The sequence below is a fragment of the Pipistrellus hanaki genome, assembly GCF_964339955.1.
Source record: "Pipistrellus hanaki genome assembly, chromosome: 1".
Taxonomy (NCBI): Eukaryota; Metazoa; Chordata; class Mammalia; order Chiroptera; family Vespertilionidae; genus Pipistrellus; species Pipistrellus hanaki.
The window spans coordinates 1,286,225-1,302,890 of record NC_140503.1 but is presented as its reverse complement, the minus strand read 5'-3'; the positions used below and the strand labels follow the sequence as shown (position 1 = coordinate 1,302,890).

The 16,666-nt window shown below is 69.6% G+C and overlaps 1 protein-coding gene across 1 annotated transcript in view; it reads left to right on the top strand.

Annotated features, from left to right (window-relative positions):
- Positions 1–585: 585 nt before the first annotated feature.
- AHNAK2 (AHNAK nucleoprotein 2) overlaps positions 586–16,666 on the top strand; it is a 32,397-nt gene continuing 16,316 nt past the window's right edge. The window contains exons 1-5 of the mRNA XM_084896462.1: positions 586–706; positions 14,725–14,783; positions 14,876–14,974; positions 15,443–15,544; positions 16,267–16,408. Of these exons, the coding sequence (XP_084752588.1) occupies positions 652–706; positions 14,725–14,783; positions 14,876–14,974; positions 15,443–15,544; positions 16,267–16,408 (457 nt within the window). The 5' untranslated portion in view covers positions 586–651. The remainder of the gene's footprint in view (positions 707–14,724; positions 14,784–14,875; positions 14,975–15,442; positions 15,545–16,266; positions 16,409–16,666) is intronic.

Sequence of the window (16,666 nt, the reverse complement as noted above, 5' to 3'; positions counted from 1 at the left end):
CCAGGACCCTCTCCACCGCCCCTCCAGGGCCTCCCAGGACTCTCTCCCCCGCCCCCCCAGGGCCTCCCAGGACCCTCTCCACCGCCACCCCCCCAGGGCCGCACCCGGAGCCCCAGGGCAGGGTCAGCCTCCTCCCTGCAGCCCAGGGCGCCCCGCACCCAGCCGTGACAGTAGACTGCGGTTCAGGGGTCGACCCTCCCCTGGCAGGGTCCACAGGTATCTCTGCACCCCGAAAGCAAGCGGGCCGGGGGCGCCGGGCCGGGCCGAGCCGGGGGAGGGGCTGGCCCGCAGCTGAGACCCGCGGGGGGCTGGGGGGTGGGGGGCGGGGGGAGGGGTGTCCAGCGGGAGGCCGACGTGGGCGGGGCGAGGGGCGGGGCCTGCCGGCCCTGGGGCGTGGTCTGGTGACAGGGGGCGTGGCCTGTGGCCCCGCAGCCAATGGGCTGAATGAGGCGGGCGGCTCCGCCCCTGCTGGCTGTGGCCGGGCGGGGTGGCGGGCCGGGGGCGCGGTCGGCCCGGTCCGCAGTCAGTCCCGGCGCAGAGCAGCGCAACGGAGCTGAGCGCAGCGCCGGCCGCTCCCTTCGGAGCCGGAGCCGGAGCCGGAGCCGGAGCAGCGACTGAAGGCCGGGCCCGCCCGCCGCCGCCGCCGCCGCGATGTGCGACTGCTTCCACATGGTGCTGCCCGCCTGGCCCGGAGCCCCCGGCAGCGGTGCGCCGCCTGCAGCCCTCGCCCCGCTCCGCTCCGGCGGGTGGGCCCCCGGGGAGGGGCCGCCGGGGAGAGCCTGGGTCCCCCCCCCCCGCCTCCCGGGCCTGCCTTCCCCGGCGCTGCTCCCTCCGCCTCCTCCCGCACTGCCTCTCCAGAGACAATCCTCCCCGCCTCCTCCGGCCCCTGCCTCCCCTCCCGCTGCCATGCCTGCCTCCCCGAGGCTGCCCCGCTGCCCCCGGGGAGTTCCTGTCCCTGGAGACGCCGCGGGGAGGGCCGCACGTGTGAGCGGGCGCGAGGGCCATGGGCCGTCGAACGCGGTTGGTTTGGGGGGAGCGGGATGGAGGGGTTTGGGGGGAGCGGGATGGAGGGGTTTGGGGGGAGCGGGATGGAGGGGTTTGGGGGGAGCGGGATGGAGGGGTTTGGGGGAGCGGGATGGAGGGGTTTGGGGGAGCGGGATGGAGGGGTTTGGGGGAGCGGGATGGAGGGGTTGGGGGAGCGGGATGGAGGGGGTTGGGGGAGCGGGATGGAGGGGTTTGGGGGAGCGGGATGGAGGGGTTGGGGGGAGCGGGATGGAGGGGGTTGGGGGAGCGGGATGGAGGGGGTTGGGGGAGCGGGATGGAGGGGTTTGGGGGGAGCGGGATGGAGGGGTTTGGGGGAGCGGGATGGAGGGGTTTGGGGGAGCGGGATGGAGGGGTTTGGGGGAGCGGGATGGAGGGGTTTGGGGGAGCGGGATGGAGGGGTTTGGGGGAGCGGGATGGAGAGCTGCTGGTCCGGGTCCGGGGCACCAGGCTGGCTGGGCTGGGTCAGTAGGGCGGCTGCTATGTGGCTGGGTCTGAGGGGCAGCTGGTGGCTGTGGCAGGAATGGATCTGAAGCCTGGGGTTCGGAGAGGGACCTGAGGGGGTCAGAGGTCAGCCACGGTGCTGGGCGAGGGAATGAGCACCAGGTGCTCTGACCTCCTGCACCTGCCGGACAGACGGCACGGCCTGGCTCCAGGGCCCGCATCTGGGCGTCTGGCAGGAGGGTGGGGCAGAGGCAGGCGGCCAGAGTCAGAGTCAGGGTCAGGGTCAGGGCTGCGGCAGCCTGGCCACACCCGGCACCTGGCCCTCTGCCAGGGGCTCGCTGCATCGGTGAGGCTGGACCTCACTCCGCGGGGACAGCAGATCGATGGTGGCGATGGCGCTGCTGGTGCCGGGGACGGGTGCTCCTGGCCCAGGCACACCCTCCTGCCCCATGTGTCTGAGGATACCGAGGCCCAGCTGGCCTCCTGAGCGCCTCCCTCACCCAGAGGGGCACCCTGACCTCCGGCCCACACCTGTGGGTGGGCCGCCCCCGCCGCCTCCTCCAGGGGGGCCGGGCCTGAACCCAGGGCCTCAGCCCGTGGTGGGGAGAGCAGCCGGGCCTGGAGGACACGGCGTTGCTCTGCCTTGGCCCAGAGACGCCCCAGGACGCCCCAGCCCGCAGGCTGGAGGGTCCATGTCGCCAGCCTCCCACCTCCCCGAGGCCCGGGCGCCTCCCCAGGGGCCCTCGCTCTCTGCCTGGTCTTGGTGGTTCCCTGGCCTCCGGTGTCCAGTGAGGCGTCCGCTCTTAGGGGTGGAGTCAGCGCCTCGTGGGCAGTGGTGGGAGACCTGCTGCATCAGGGGCGGGTGCCCAGCACACCGCAGTGGAGCCTGCACCTCCCCCCCATGAGGCCCCGGGGGGTGGTCCAGGCCTGTTCCCGTGGATTCCTCCTTAGCGGCCCGGAGGGACCACACCCCGGTCTCTCCCCTCACCCAGCCTGCCCCCTGCACCCGCCACCAGGGCCGGTCTGCACCCTCTCCCACGTCCAGGGGGAGAGAGCCAGATCCCCTGCAGCCTGCGTGTAACGGCTGCCCCCTGGTGGCTGTGCAGGGAACATACCCGAGCAGGGATCGGCCCAGCCTCCCGCACCAGACCAGGCCAGCTCCTCCACACCCCAACTGCCCTCCCAGGTGACCTTCCCTGTCCCAGAGTGCCCTGTGCCACCCCACTCAGGACACGGAACCCCTCAGCTGCCACGGCTCCCGTGGCCACACCCCAGGGCCGTGGCTCCTTCCACAGGCACAGCAGGGAGCCCCTGACCTCCGCCTCATACCTGACAGCCCCTGGCGTGGCCGGAGACCCCCACCTGAGGGCCAGGGAGGCCCCAGGGGCAGCGCTGGCAATGCAGGGGGTCTGGGTGGCTCTGGGATGCCACGGCCTCCCCAGGGCAGGGCAGGGCTGGGCCCCCGTGGCCCCGCCCCCGCACGGCCCTGGGCTGGAGGGCTGGAGGCTGGATCAGGCATCCGTGGACAGGAGTGACCACAGCTGCCACGGCCAAGGTCAGGCAGAGCGGGCAGCCGGGCAGGCGGCCTGCGCCGTCCACACCAGGCAGGGCTGTGTCCCCATCTGCAGACGGGCACACGAGTCCCGGGCAGCCTGGAGGCTCTCCGGCCTCGGCGGGGCCCAGAGCGGCCATGTCACCGGCTTCACGCAGGGACGTGTGACCGGGCAGGGGGCCCACAGGCGGGGGCGCCCTCACGTGCCCCCTCCAGCCTGGGCGTGCGCCTGGCAGGGCGGGCATGGCGGCCACCTTGGCCCAGGGGCCAGCCCTCCGGACCCCTCCCGAGCTGGGCCCTCAGAGCCACTGCTGGCATGGCTGTGCCCGGCAGCACCCGGGTCTGGGACAGCTGGGCGTGTGCCCAAGCGCTGGGAGAGGGGTGCCCCCTCCTCCCCTGGGTCTGGGCCCCCGGGCCCCCCGCGTATGGGCCTGCGGCAGGCCTGCCCTGTGACCCCGTCTCCCTGTCCTGGACCAGCCAGGAGCCGCCTCTTCCAGGAAGGCCCTCTGCCTGCTGGGCCCACCACTCTCCTCCAGGCTCTGGCCCTCTGCCTCCTTCCGGGCGGCCCTGCTGAAGGCCCCTGTGTTTTAGGCTCGGCCTGGGGGTGAGGCCCTGCCCCCCGCCTCAGCTTGGTCCCGGGCCTGGGAGGAGGTGCCTCATGTGAGGGGGTGCCTGCCCCCCATCGTCTGTCTGCGTCCCAAGGGCCTCGCCGTGGAGGCCCTGCAGCTGAGGTGAGTCAGGCAGCCTTGGGGCAGGAGCAGTCAGGGAGGGCTGCCCGGAGGAAGGGCTGTCAGACAGGAGGCTGGGGAGTGTTAGCTGGGGGAGTGGCAGTGGCCCACAGGGTGGGGAGAGGAGGGTGGGGTTCAGGGGAGCGGGCAGGGGCCGCTGTCAGCAGGGAGGGCTCCTTTGAGGGCAGCAGGATGCTCCTAAGGGGTTCAGGGCAGGCCCTGAGGGGAGGGGGGTGGCTGGATGAGAAGATGGGGGGCTGGGGGCTGAGGGGGGGCTGGGTGAGCCCAGAGCGGTCTGGGTGTGCACACGGGAGAACCGCTGCCCCCCTGACCCCATCCCCATCTCCACGCCAAGGCAGCCGCGCCCGTGCGTGCGGGGCAGAGCCTCTGGGCGCCTCTGCCAGGCCCCCCCTCCCCCCGCCCCTCCAGGCTCCCGTGTTTTCCTTTTTTCGGAAGCACAGGGGCCGGGAGCCAGCGGGCGGCCTGGCTGGGATGAATATTTAATGGCAGAAGCACTTTCTAAAATGGAAAAATGGATCTGGGCCCGGAGCTGGGGGTGGGGCAGGGCGGAGGCAGCATCCCTGGGCCCGCATCCCCCTCTCGCTGGTCCCTGCTGGTCCCGCCCTGCAGGAGCCCCAGGAGACCCCAGGCCCGGCCCCCAGGAGGGCGGCCTCAGGCTCACGCCGGGCTGGGAGGGGCCGGCCTCGGGGAGGGTTCTCCAGCCACATCCTGCCCGGCCCGGCCCGGGGTGCCCACGGCGGAGACGGCCGGGCCTCGCCTCCCGGTGGCACAGCAGGGGTGGGCGGCTCAGGCCCGCTGGCCAGTGCGTGGATCCCACCGTCCTCTGGAATCTGCCCCTCCCGCCGGCCTCGGCCCTGCCACACCCTGGTTCCCCAGCTCCCCGGCCCTGCTGACCCTCAGGGGCGGGGCGAGGGCGGCCTCACGCGGCCTGGCTGCAGGACCCTCGGGCACCCCTTCCCAGCAGGCCTTGCTCCTGGGTGGTGCCCACACCCGAGGGTGCCTCGTGACACATCCCCTGAGAATGGCACGCTGGGTCCCGGCTGCCTTGCCAGCTGATTCACTATCAGCTGCCCTGGCCCTGCCCTCCGCCCGCAGGCCTTCCCAGGGCCTCTGTGCGGGGCTGGGGGGCGACCCGGGGGGGGGGGGCACGCGGGCACTGGCTGGGCAGTGGCCTGGGGGCCCCGGCCGCGGGAGCCATGGGTCTGGCCCGGTGTGTCCCTGCAGGACTGGAACCCACAGGGGGCGGGGAAGGGCATGAGGGCAGCCCCTGGCTTGAGCCACTACAAGGTTATAGTGGGCTTTTAAAAATTTTATTGCTTGGTTGATTGATTTTTACAGAGGACAGAGAGTTAGAAACATCGATGAGAGACAAACATCCATCAGCTGCCTCCTGCACACCTCCCACTGGGGATGTGCCTGCAACCAAGGTACATGCCCTTGACCGGAATCAAACCTGGGACCCTTCAGTCCGCAGACCGATGCTCTATCCACTGAGCCACACCGGTTAGGGCAGTGGTGGGCAAACTCATTAGTCAGCAGAGCCAAATATCAGCAGTACGACGATTGAAATTTCTTTTGAGAGGCAAATTTCCTAAACTTAAACTATGTAGGTAGGTGCACTGTTATTAACTTAATTAGGGTAAGTGGTATTTTGTGGAAGAGCCACACTCAAGGCCCACAGAGCCCCATGTGGCTCGCGAGCCGCAGTTTGCGGACCACTGGGTGAGGGCGTCACCATGGTCTTGACCCTGAGCCCGGGCTCCCAGCCTGACCCTCGCTCCCTGCCCAGGGTTCCCGGCCTGTGCAGCCGCGTCCCCCTCCCCCTCCCGCAGGTCCATCTGGGGGCCCTGGTGCCCAGCCTGGGCGGGGCTGCTGGTGCTGCCCCCGGGGGGTGGGGTTTGGGGTCGGGGGAGTCGGGTCCGAGCTGGGAGGGCACTTCAGGCCCAGGCAGCAGGTCCGAGCTGGGAGGGCACTTCAGGCCCAGGCAGCAGGTCCGAGCTGGGAGGGCACTTCAGGCCCAGGCAGCAGGTCTGAGCTGGGAGGGCACTTCAGGCCCAGGCAGCAGGTCCGAGCTGGGAGGGAGGGGGAGAGGGGGTGGAGATGGGGGGTGGGGTCAGCGAGGCCGTGGTTCTCCCCGTGTGCACACCAGTCCGCTCTGGGCTCACCCGCCCCTCAGCACAGGCCTGAGTCGGGCGGGGGGGGGGGGCCTGAGTCGGGGGGGCCTGAGTCGGGGGGGGCCTGAGTCGGGGGGGGCCTGAGTCGGGGGGGGGCCTGTGGTGGAGGGGGGCCTGAGTCGGGGGGGGCCTGTGGTGGAGGGGGGCCTGAGTCGGGGGGGGGGGGCCTGAGTCGGGGAGGGGGCCTGAGTCGGGGGGGCCTGAGTCGGGGGGGCCTGAGTCGGGGGGGGGCCTGAGTCGGGGGGGCCTGAGTCGGGGGGGGCCTGAGTCGGGGGGGGCCTGTGGTGGAGGGGGGCCTGAGTCGGGGGGGGGGCCTGAGTCGGGGGGGGGCCTGAGTCGGGGGGGCCTGAGTCGGGGGGGGCCTGAGTCGGGGGGGGGCCTGAGTCGGGGGGGCCTGAGTCACGGGGGGCCTGAGTCGGGGGGGGCCTGTGGTGGAGGGGGGCCTGAGTCGGGGGGGGGCCTGAGTCACGGGGGGCCTGAGTCGGGGGGGGCCTGTGGTGGAGGGGGGCCTGAGTCGGGGGGGGGCCTGAGTCACGGGGGGCCTGAGTCGGGGGGGGCCTGTGGTGGGGGAACCGAGCCGGGGCTCAGGGAGGGGCCCAGTTCGCAGGCCACACAGCAGACGGGCTGGTGGTGCGCCCTCGGCTTCCCAGGTGGGGGCCTGACAAAGGTGACCCCGAGGTGCAGGGCTGAGGCCGAGGAGGCCGTGGGGTTCAGGAGACGGGCCCCAGGCTGAGGAGGGGGTGCCGCGACCCTGCCCCTGCCAGCCCCCTCCCACTCAGCCGGCACCCGGCTGACCCGGGGTGGGGGAGGGTCTGGTGGGGGGACGGCTGTAGACGGGGAGCCCCAGGTGAGAGCGTGTGGCTGTGGGAGGGGAGACGTCACCGCGGCCGGCCTGGCTGTCCTCTCACAGGCACAGAGTGGTTTGTGGCTGCTGAGGTGCTGGGTGGGGGGCAGGAGGGGCCTGGGTGGCACTCCCAGGGCCTCTGACCCGGCTGCCCGCCCGGCTGCCCGCCCGGGGGCCGGAGCGTTATCGGGGGCCCTCGGAGGAGCCCTCGGAAGAGCCGGGCCCTCCCTGCCGTCGCCCCCCTCCCCCGGCTCCCGGCTCCCTGCGTCCGGGTGGGGGCTCTCCCAGCAGCTGCCTTTGTGCCCGGGGACCCCCAGGGCCCCCGGCTGCAGCCACCACTGCCCCCCCCCCAGGGCCCCCGGCTGCAGCCACCACTGCCCCCCCCCCAGGGCCCCCGGCTGCAGCCACCACTGCCCCCCCCCCCCAGGGCCCCCGGCTGCAGCCACCACTGCCCTCCCTGCTGCGACCTGCGGGCGGGAGGCGGTGCCGGGGCGGCCCACCTGCAGGCCCGGGGCGAGGGCGGCCGGCACGCAGGCAGACGGGAGCGCCGTCCTGCCCGGGCCTGCACCTGCCCCCCCTCCCCCCAGCCGGGAGGAGGCTCGCCGTGTGGGCGGGGCCCGGGACGGCAGGGGGAGTGACCGGTGGCAGCCTCTGTGGGCCCCTGGGGGCCTGGGGACGGGGGTCCTCAGACTTGCAGGGGGCGTTCCCAGCCACCACTATCTGCGGTGCCGGGTGGGCTGTGACGATGCTGGCCCCGATGCCTGCTCCCCGCCCCCAGAGCTCCGAGTGGCAGGGGCTGCCGAGCGTGGGCGGAGAGGGCTGGGGGTCCGGCTGCCCTCCGGGGGGCACAGGCAGGCCCTGCCCACTCCCCCGGCCCTGGGCGGGCGTGTCCGGCCCCGTCCAGCCGTGTGGCTGGGTCTCCACAGCCTGGGCCCCGATGGGGCAGGATGGGTGCCGCCTGCGGCCCCTCCAGGAGGGGCACCGGCGGGGAAACCGAGGCAGAGGCTGCGTGTCTGACATGCCCGTCTGTCGGCACAGCAGGCGTGGGCCGGGCCGGGCTGGGCCGGGCCGGGCAGAACCGGCCGGGCTGGGCTGGGCCGTGGGCGCGGTGACTCACATCCCCACGCTGGGCTGGGCGTGTTTCCTTCCCCTGTCAGCTGCTCGGCCGGGCGGGGGGAGGGGCGCCCCTCAGACACAGCGGCTGCAGGGGCGCAGGCCAGCTGGGAGGGGCCGGAGGGCGGGGCGCGGGGGAGGGCCCAGGAGGGCAGCTGGGCGAGCCCCTGCGGGAGCCTCACTCCGGGCCAGCGGCGAGGACGTGGGCTCGGTAAGTGGCGCCGCTGTGCCCGTGCCCCTGCCCCGGCCCTGCCCCGGGCCTGCCCGCTGCTGTTGGAGGGCACCCCAAAGCTGGGCCATGTGACGGGGGGGCTTCTGAACTTGTTTGGCACCTGGGCCGGACCCCAGAGTTTGTGGAGGGCGTCAGCCGCCTGTTTACCGAAGGTGCCGGGGGCCTGGGCCGGGGCAGCACCATCGGGCGCCCTGTGCTGGCCACGGGGGCGGGGGGTGACCTCTCAGCCCCGAGAGAAGCAGCGCTGCCCCGTCCCATCCGGGCGGCCTCTCCTTTTGGCCGTCGAGCCCGTGCCTCAGTTTCCCCAGTTACCGTGGGAGACGCCCCGAGCCCACCCGCTGCCTCTCAGGCCCGGAACTTGGCTGCCCCCTCAGGCTGGGCAGGGCCCTCTCGGTCCGGGAGGTCTGCCCGCTCCTTCCCTTCCCCGCGCATCACTCCCTGCTGGAGCGTTCATTTTGCACCGACTGTGTGTCTGCTCTCGTGCTGGCTGAGCCAGTGTTTGGGGGACCAGGGGGTGCAGGGCTGGGTGGGTCAGTGTTTTGGGGACAGTGGGGGCCCGGGGGCTGCAGGGCTGGGTGAGCCAGTGTTTGGGGGGCCAGGGGGTAAAGGGCTGGGTGAGCCAGTGTGTGGGGTTCAGGGGGGCTGCAGGGCTGGGTGAGGCAGTGTTTGGGGGGCCAGGGGGTAAAGGGCTGGGTGAGGCAGTGTTTGGGGGGCCAGGGGTAAAGGGCTGGGTGAGCCAGTGTTTGGGGGAGCAGGGGGCTGCAGTGTTGGGTGGGCCAGTGTGTGGGGGCCCGGGGGGCTGCTGGCCCCGGCCAGTTCTCTCCAGAGCCAGGGGTAGGGGGCCGTCAGCCCAGCGTGTCCCCGTGCAGCTCCCAGACGAGGGGCCGGTCCGGGGGGCTGGAAGCGGGGTGCTAGGCCCAGACACACGTGTCCCCCCCCTCCCCCTGCCCCCCGACCTCTCGGGCCCCCTGGGCCCCCTGGCAGCCCTCGTCCCAGCAGGCCGCTGCCCCAGGAACATGCAAAGGCCCCCACACCTGCCCCCTGGAGGCTGGTGCCGGGCCGGGCTGGATGCCAACGGGGTTTGTCTAAGCCGCGCCCCCCGCCCGCAGGCTCCCCCTGGGCTGCTGGGGGCCGGCGGGGGGCACCCGGGCACAGCCCCTCAGGCAAGCCTGGGCTCTGCCCCCTCTGCCGCCTCCATGCACCCGAGTCCAGGGCCCCTCCCTGGACTGTTTACGGCCGATCAGGTGGCGTGTGGGGCGGGGCTGATGGCGGGTACCAGCCGGGCGGGCCTGGGCCAGGTGGGGGGAGGGTATGTCACCTCCACATCCTCTCTGAGCAAGGGCTCTGTGACCTTCAAGTGACCCCGTTATCTGAGGGGCTGCTGGCCCCGGGGCGGCCCCAGCGTCTGACTTGGGGCAGCAGGTGGGGCCCCTCAGGACAGGATGGCCGCAAGATGCCCAGGGCCTCGCCCCCTGCAGGGCCTGTGGGGCTGGCACAGGCCTGGCCGGGCAGCCAGCACCTCCTCCCCTGTGGGTGCCCTGGGTGGCCGGCTCCCGCTCAGGGGCGCAGGGGGACCCAAGCTTCCGACTGCAGCCTCGCCCCACCCTGGCCCGCCGCTCCGCGCCCGGCAGAGGGCTTGGCAGAGGGCCCGCGCCCAGGAGGGGCGGCTGTGAGGGCCGAGGGCTGGTGGGACAGGAGCTCCCACCCCGGCTTCCCGCGGGCATGCCTGCCCAGCTGCCAACCCCGTCCTCCGAGCGGACTGGGGTACAGCTCTCGGGGCCTCTCACCCCGTGCTCCCCCGCTCACGCAGGGCACCCCCGCCAGCACCCAGCCCGAGGCCCCGCACAGGGCACCCCCGCCAGCACCCAGCCCGAGGCCCCGCACAGGGCCCCCCCGCCAGCACCCAGCCCGAGGCCCCGCACAGGGCCCCCCCGTCAGCACCCAGCCCGAGGCCCCGCACAGGGCACCCTCTGCCCAGGGTCGCAGGGCCTTGCCCAGGTCTGTGCGGGCGCCGCCCCCTGGGGACACAGCGCTGCCAGGCTGCCCGCCCTCAGCCTTGTTTTGTTGTGACTCAGAGTCAGCCGCTGCCGAGCCTCAGAGGGGGCGGGTCTCTGGCTGTGAGCCCTCCCAGCCCGCCCACCCCCTGGGCCCGTGCCCGCCCCGCAGCACCTTCCTCTGCCCGCCCAGCGGAGCCCTGCTGGGCGCCGCACGGCTCCCCCTGCAGCCTCAGCTCCCGTCGCCTGCCCCACCCGCTCTCTGTGGGGAGAGGGAGGGGAGAGGGATCGGCTGCTGGGGGCCGGCAGGCTCTGCAGGACGGGGTCCAGTTCCCACCCCTCCCCCTCTGCGCCAGAACCGGGGTCCAGGCCTCGCTCTGCTCCCGAGCTCCCCGCCCCATTGCTCCCCGCAGCTCCTGTGGCATCAGCTGGCTTTGGGGCCACTCGGTCCCGGTGAGGGACGGTTCCCGCGCCCAGCCCTGTCCATGGTCTCCGGAAGTCTGGTCGGCTTTTCGTGTTTGTGGTTGTGAATCCTCCTCTGAGGATGTTTTCCCATTGGTGTTAGAGAGGGCGGACGGGAGAGGGAGAGACAGAGGAACAGAACACCGATGAGAGACACACCGATCCATGGGGTGCCTCCTGCAGGCACCCCGACCAGGGCCCGAGCTGGGGAGGAGCCTGCGGCCGAGTCCCTGCCCTTCACCGGAATGGGACCCGGGACCCTTCTGTCCCAGGGCCGGGGCTCTACCCACTGAGCCACCCGCCAGGGCGTGGAGCCTGATGGTGAAACCAGGCCCTCGGCTCTGCCTCTCAGGGCAGCACACACTTCCTGTGGCCGCCATGGGGCCGCGGAGCACGGTTCCTGCGGTTCCGTTTGGGGGCGGGGGCGGGGGGGAGGGGGGGGAAGGCCGTCCCGGCTGCTGAAGGACCCGCCGCCCGCTGTCTGTCTGTCTGTCCGCTCCGGGGTTTTGTTCTGTTGCCTTGGTCTGAATTCCCATTTGCCCGAGGACTGTCCCGTCTGGCGCTGCTGGTGCGTCTTTGGGGTGCGTCTGTTCAGGTCTTTGGCCCTTTCCCGGCCCCCCCCCCCCCCCTGCAATACAGTGTATGGACTTCAGAGAGGAAGGGAGAGGAGAGAGATGTAAGCATCAGGCATGAGAGAGAAGCGTGGATCGGCCGCCTCCCGTACGCCCCCTCTGGGGATGGAGCCCGCCAGCCGGGCACGTGCCCCGACGGGGACTCTCACCGTGACCTCCTGGTTCATGGGTCGAGTCTTAACCACTGAGCCACACAGGCCGGCTCCTGGCCCATTTCTCATGGCGTGTTTGTCTTTCTCTCTCCTGGCATGGCTCCGGTGCCAGGCCTCGGGCAGACACTTCCTGAAGGCCTTCCCCCCGGCCGGGGAGCTGGGGGGGGGGTGAACGTCGCCCCCAAACGCCAAGGTTGCTGGTTCGATCCCTGGCCAGGGCGCAGAGAAGACTCAGCCCATGAACGCGTGGGTGGGTGGAGTAACAAACTGATGTCTCTCTCTCTCTCCCTCTTCTTCCCCTCTCTCTAAAATCAGCCGACCCAAAAAAACACAGAACTTAAAAAAGAGAGTGCTTCTCCAGACCGAGGCGCTGTGTCCACTTTCCCTTACGAGTCACGCCTTCCGTGCCCACAGCGCCCCCCCCCCCCCCCCCCCCGTGGCCCCGCGCCCGCCGCTCCCGCCTGTGGTCCGGCAGCACTCAGCGCTGTGACTCACAGCGTCCGTTTTCCCGGGAGAACTGAGGGAAAGGCCCGCTTTCCCCAGACCAACGCCGATGACCGGGCGCCAGAGCCTGTGGGGAACGGCTGTTTGTCTCTCGCGATGGCGGGCGGCCTGGTCAGAGGGGCTGAGCCCCAGCCGGGCTCCTTGGCCCCCTGCTCCGCCTGCACCCAGCCTCCGGCCCCGGAGCCGGAGGGCACCCGTGCGGCTGCAGTTATTTTATTCGGTGGGACTTTGAGAATGTGTTTTTACTGATGGGGGGGGGGAGAGAGAGAGAGAGAGAGAGAGAGAGAGAGAGAGGGAGAGAGAGAGAGAGAGGGAGAGGGAGAGACATCCCTTGGCTGCCTCCTCAGGCCTCCCCCGGGAGCGGAGCCGGCCGGCATCGCGCTGGCCAGGATTCCCACCAGCACCTCTGGTTCGTGGGCCGACCTCCACCGACCGAGCCAGGCCAGCCGGGCGGGGACACGTGGTCAGCCAGGCGACCGTCCCAGGTGCCCTTGGCGAGAGGGCGCGTCAGGCACGTGGTCCCAGCGCCTCGGGGTGAGGGGAGCGGGTGGGCGGCCTGTGGGTTACAGACTGTCTGAGCGGAGCCAGCCCCCTGGGGGCTGGGGGTCTGCCTCTTTGTCCTCCTGTTTCCCACCCACGTTCTAGCTCTGTGGGCGTGTGCACATGCGTGTAGGAGGTGTGACCGCCGGCCGCCCACGCTGGGCACGGCCCCACCCGCCCCGTCCGTCCCCGTCTGCTGTTCCACGCGCCCGGCCGGCCACACCCTCGCCTGCCCCTCGAGGGGCCGCCTCTCCCTGGTCCCTGCCATCTGCCCTCACGGCCGTTGGCACCTGGGACGCCCCCAGGCCACAGACTGACAGCTTATTATGTTTTTTGGGTGAATCGTAATTCTCCATGGCACTGCATGTACACATGATTTCTTGGCTTTTGCCTCTTTATTTTTTATTGTTTTCCTTCAGTTCCACTTTAAAACGGCATATGTATATACATACTTTAGTTCTGGCATACAGCTGGTCTTGCTTCTTTATCTCATCTGACAATCTCTGCCTTTTGCCTCAACTTTTAACCCCCCCCCCATCCCCTCCCCGCCCGAGGTCCATGGTCGGCAAACTGCGGCTCGAGAGCCACATGCGGCTCTTTGGCCCCTTGAGTGTGGCTCTTCCACAGAACACCACGGCCTGGGTGAGTCTATGTTGAAGAAGTGGCGTTAGAAGAAGTTTAAGTTTAAAAATTCGGTTCTCCAAATAAATGTCTATCGTTGTCCTGTTGGTATTTGGCTCTGTGGACTGATGAGTTTGCCGACCATGGAGCTAGGTTTAACGTGATTGTTAATGTGGTTTAAATCCTACTGTCCTGCTAATTGCTCTCTGTGTTATCCCGTCCATTCTCTGTCCTCTATCCGCACCTGGTTTTCAGGGTTAATTAAATATATTTATCCCACAATAGCACACACGCTATGTACACATCATATATGTTCATATGTAAGACTACAGCCCGATGCACGTAATCTGCAGGAGCAGGCCTTCCTGCCCCTGGCGGCCAGCACCGCTTCCCTCCGGCGCCCGGGACCCGGGCTTCCCCCTGGCCGGCTTCGTCCGGAAGGACAGTATTCCATTTTATTTCCACTGTTGGCCTCTTTCTCCTTTCTTTTTATAAATACAGTGGTACCTCACACAACGAACTTAATTCGTTCCAGGAGCAAGCTTGTTATGCGAAAAGTTCGTTATGTGAAACGCGTTTTCCCATAACAATACATGTTAAAAAAAAATAATTCGTTCGGTAGCATAAAATATGCTAAGATGACATAAAAAAAATATGCTAAGATGACATATTTTTATTTAGATACATCTAAAAACATAATTTTTTTAAAAAAAACACACATTTTTTAAATTTTAAGACAGACTAAGTAGAGTCTACCGAATCTTGCACATCTTCATCCATTTTCTGCTTTTTGGCCGATGGTTTCATGAAAAACCTGTCCAAAGTTCGCTGTGCGAGGCGTTCGTTATGCGAGGCACCACTGTATATTTATTGATTTCAGAGAGGAAGGGAGAAGGAGAGAGAGAGAAACATCAGTGATGAGAATCGTGGATCAGCTGCCTCCTGCACGCCCCTCACTGGGGATGGAGCCTGAAACCCAGGCCTGTGCCCTGGACCGGAATCGAACCCGAGGCCCTCGGGTTCAGGGCTGACGCTCGAACCAATGAGCACGTGGCCAGGGCTCCCGGCGCCTCGCTCTGCGCCCGATCCCGGAGTGAATTAACGCCAGGGCTGTCCGCGGGGTTTTGTGTTTTATAATTTGTTCCTTTACGAGCGCTTCCTTCGTGGACCCATGTATTTCCCCGGAATCTTTAACACGCTTCCCCTTCGCTTGTTGGACAATTTTATCTATCTTTTCCAGGTTTCCAGTCTGTTCTCCATCATTTTATTCTTATTTTGTTGGTTTAAGTCTTTATTGCTGGAAGTATTACACAGGCCCTCGCCCTCCCCCTCCCCCTAACCTCTGCCAGCTGCGCCCGCCCCTCGCCGGCGGCTCTGGGGCCTGTGGACTGCGGAGGGGGCCTCTGCCAGCCGTGGGTTCTGTCCGAGGGGCCTCGCCGGCCCCATCCTCAGCTGCTCGGCCTCCCCGGGGCTGATGGGCTGGTTTAGTCTCTTCCTTAGAGGAACCTGTGGCGTCTGTCGCGTTGCCTGAGCTCCCCCTGCCCCCCCTTCCTGGCTCCCTGCCCCCCCGCCTGTGATCTCGGACTCAGCGTCCAGGATGGGGCCACCCCCCTGGACGTACACCCGCCCCCGGGCCCCCCGCAGGCTCACTGAGCCGCCTCTCCCCGCAGTGTCCGGGCGGCAGCTGCAGGCCGAGGATCCGGACGCGGACACGGAGGAGGACCGCTCGGTACGTGAGGCCCGGGCACGCCCTCCGCCCCTCCCCTGGCTGGGCAGGCCCGGCGGAGGGTCACCCACTCGCCCCCCTCGCTCCCCCCACAGGTGACCGAGGGGCCCGTGGAGGAGATCATCCGGCCCCGCCCGCAGGGCTCCTCGCCCGTCTACGAATGCGTGGCTGAGGGCGCCGGCTTCGCGCTGCGGGTGAGGCCGCCGACGGGGACCCCTCCCCCCAGGGCTCCGGCGGCCCCCCCCCCCCCAGGCTGCCGCTCCTCATCGCCGAGGGGCAGCTCACAGGCGTGTCTGCCAGCCCCCACCCCCCACCCGCCCCGTCCGCCGCCCAGGGCCTCGGCTGTGCCTGATCGGCTGCCCTCTGCCCGCCACCCTTCCCTTCAGCTGGTCAGAGAGGTGTGTGCACACGTGTGCGCGTGCATGAGCATTTGTGTATATGTGTGCATGCATGTGCATACATGTGCACGTGTGCGCATGCGTGTGAGGAGCAGACCTCATGCTCCTGTGGGCGGCTGGGGAGGAGACAGGTGGTGTCCCACAGCCGAGGCCGAGGCCCCCTCTGCACGCAGCCCCGCCCGGAGGCTCCTGCCCCCCCCATCGCCGGGTCCCCGGGCAGCCGGAGGGTGACCAGCGGGGGGGTGACGGTGTCTGTGGCCGCAGGAGGACACGCAGAGCAGGCCGGGCCCCTCCGGGCGACGGCGGTCCTGGTGGAAGCGGGATTCCGGGGACTCGCGGACGTTTGCCAGGATGAGCCGTTCGGAGGTGGGTCTGGTGGGAACGGGGGGAGGTGTCAGGGGGTGGACCCCTCACAGGGCTGCAGCCAGAGGCCCAGCAGAGCAGGAGGAGCGGTGCTGGGACCTGGGTGTGCACCCTGCCAGGCCTGGGGCCGGGCTCCAGGGGCCGGGCCAGGCTGCGGGCCGGGACCTGGTGCTCACAGCTCCCTGCTCAGCCGTGTGCGGGGGGCTGCTGCCTGCGGCACAGGCTGCGGAGGGTGCTGGGTCTGTGGGCTCCTGGGGAGGAGGGGGCGCTGCCCTGAGGCCACCTGTCTGTCATGGGGTCCCTGGCAGTCCTGACGCCTGTGGCCCAGGCCTGGCCGCCCCAGGCCAGGCAGGCCGTGCCCTCTGCTGCATTTCCCTCCGTGTTTGTGACCCTGGCCGTTTGAGCTCACAGCGGGTGAAGAATGAACGAGGCCACGAGGCTGACAGCTGGGAGCAGAAGGCCCGCCCCTTTGCCCCCCAAGTCCCTGGGGCTGCCCCGAGTCCTGGCAGGTGGGGGCGGGGACAGGAGGAGGCCATGCCTGCCCCCTCCCCTGCAGCTGGCTCCAGCAAAACTGGGCCACAGCAACCCAGGTGCCCTCCCCGCGCCCTCTCTGCGCCCTCTGCTGGGTGCAGGCAGGACCAGCTCTGTCCTGGAGGAGGCAGCCAGCACTGGGCCAGGCAGGACTGTACGCGCTCACCGGCCGTGTGCTCTGCTCTGCCCACCAGGAGGCGGCGGAGGTGACGCTGAAGACGGAGGTGGAGGCGGGCGCCAGCGGCTACAGCGTCACGGGCGGCGGGGACCAGGGCATCTTCGTCAAGCAAGTGCTCAAGGGCTCCTCGGCCGCCAAGCTCTTCAGCCTGCGAGAAGGTGCCCGGCCACCTCCCTGCTCCCTGGCCCCCAGCAGCGGGGGGGATCTGCAGGGCCAGGCCAGGCCGGGGCTCAGGATGTGGCCCACATGCTGGGCTCTCTCCCTGTGACGGACACACACACACACACACACACGCCTGCCCTCGCAGGGCTCCGTGGACGGACGTGCTGGGCACGTGGCAACTCCCTCTCGTGCACGCACCCCTGCAGGCCTTCCCACACCCCTCCTCACCCCTGCAGGCCCCTCCTCACCTATCC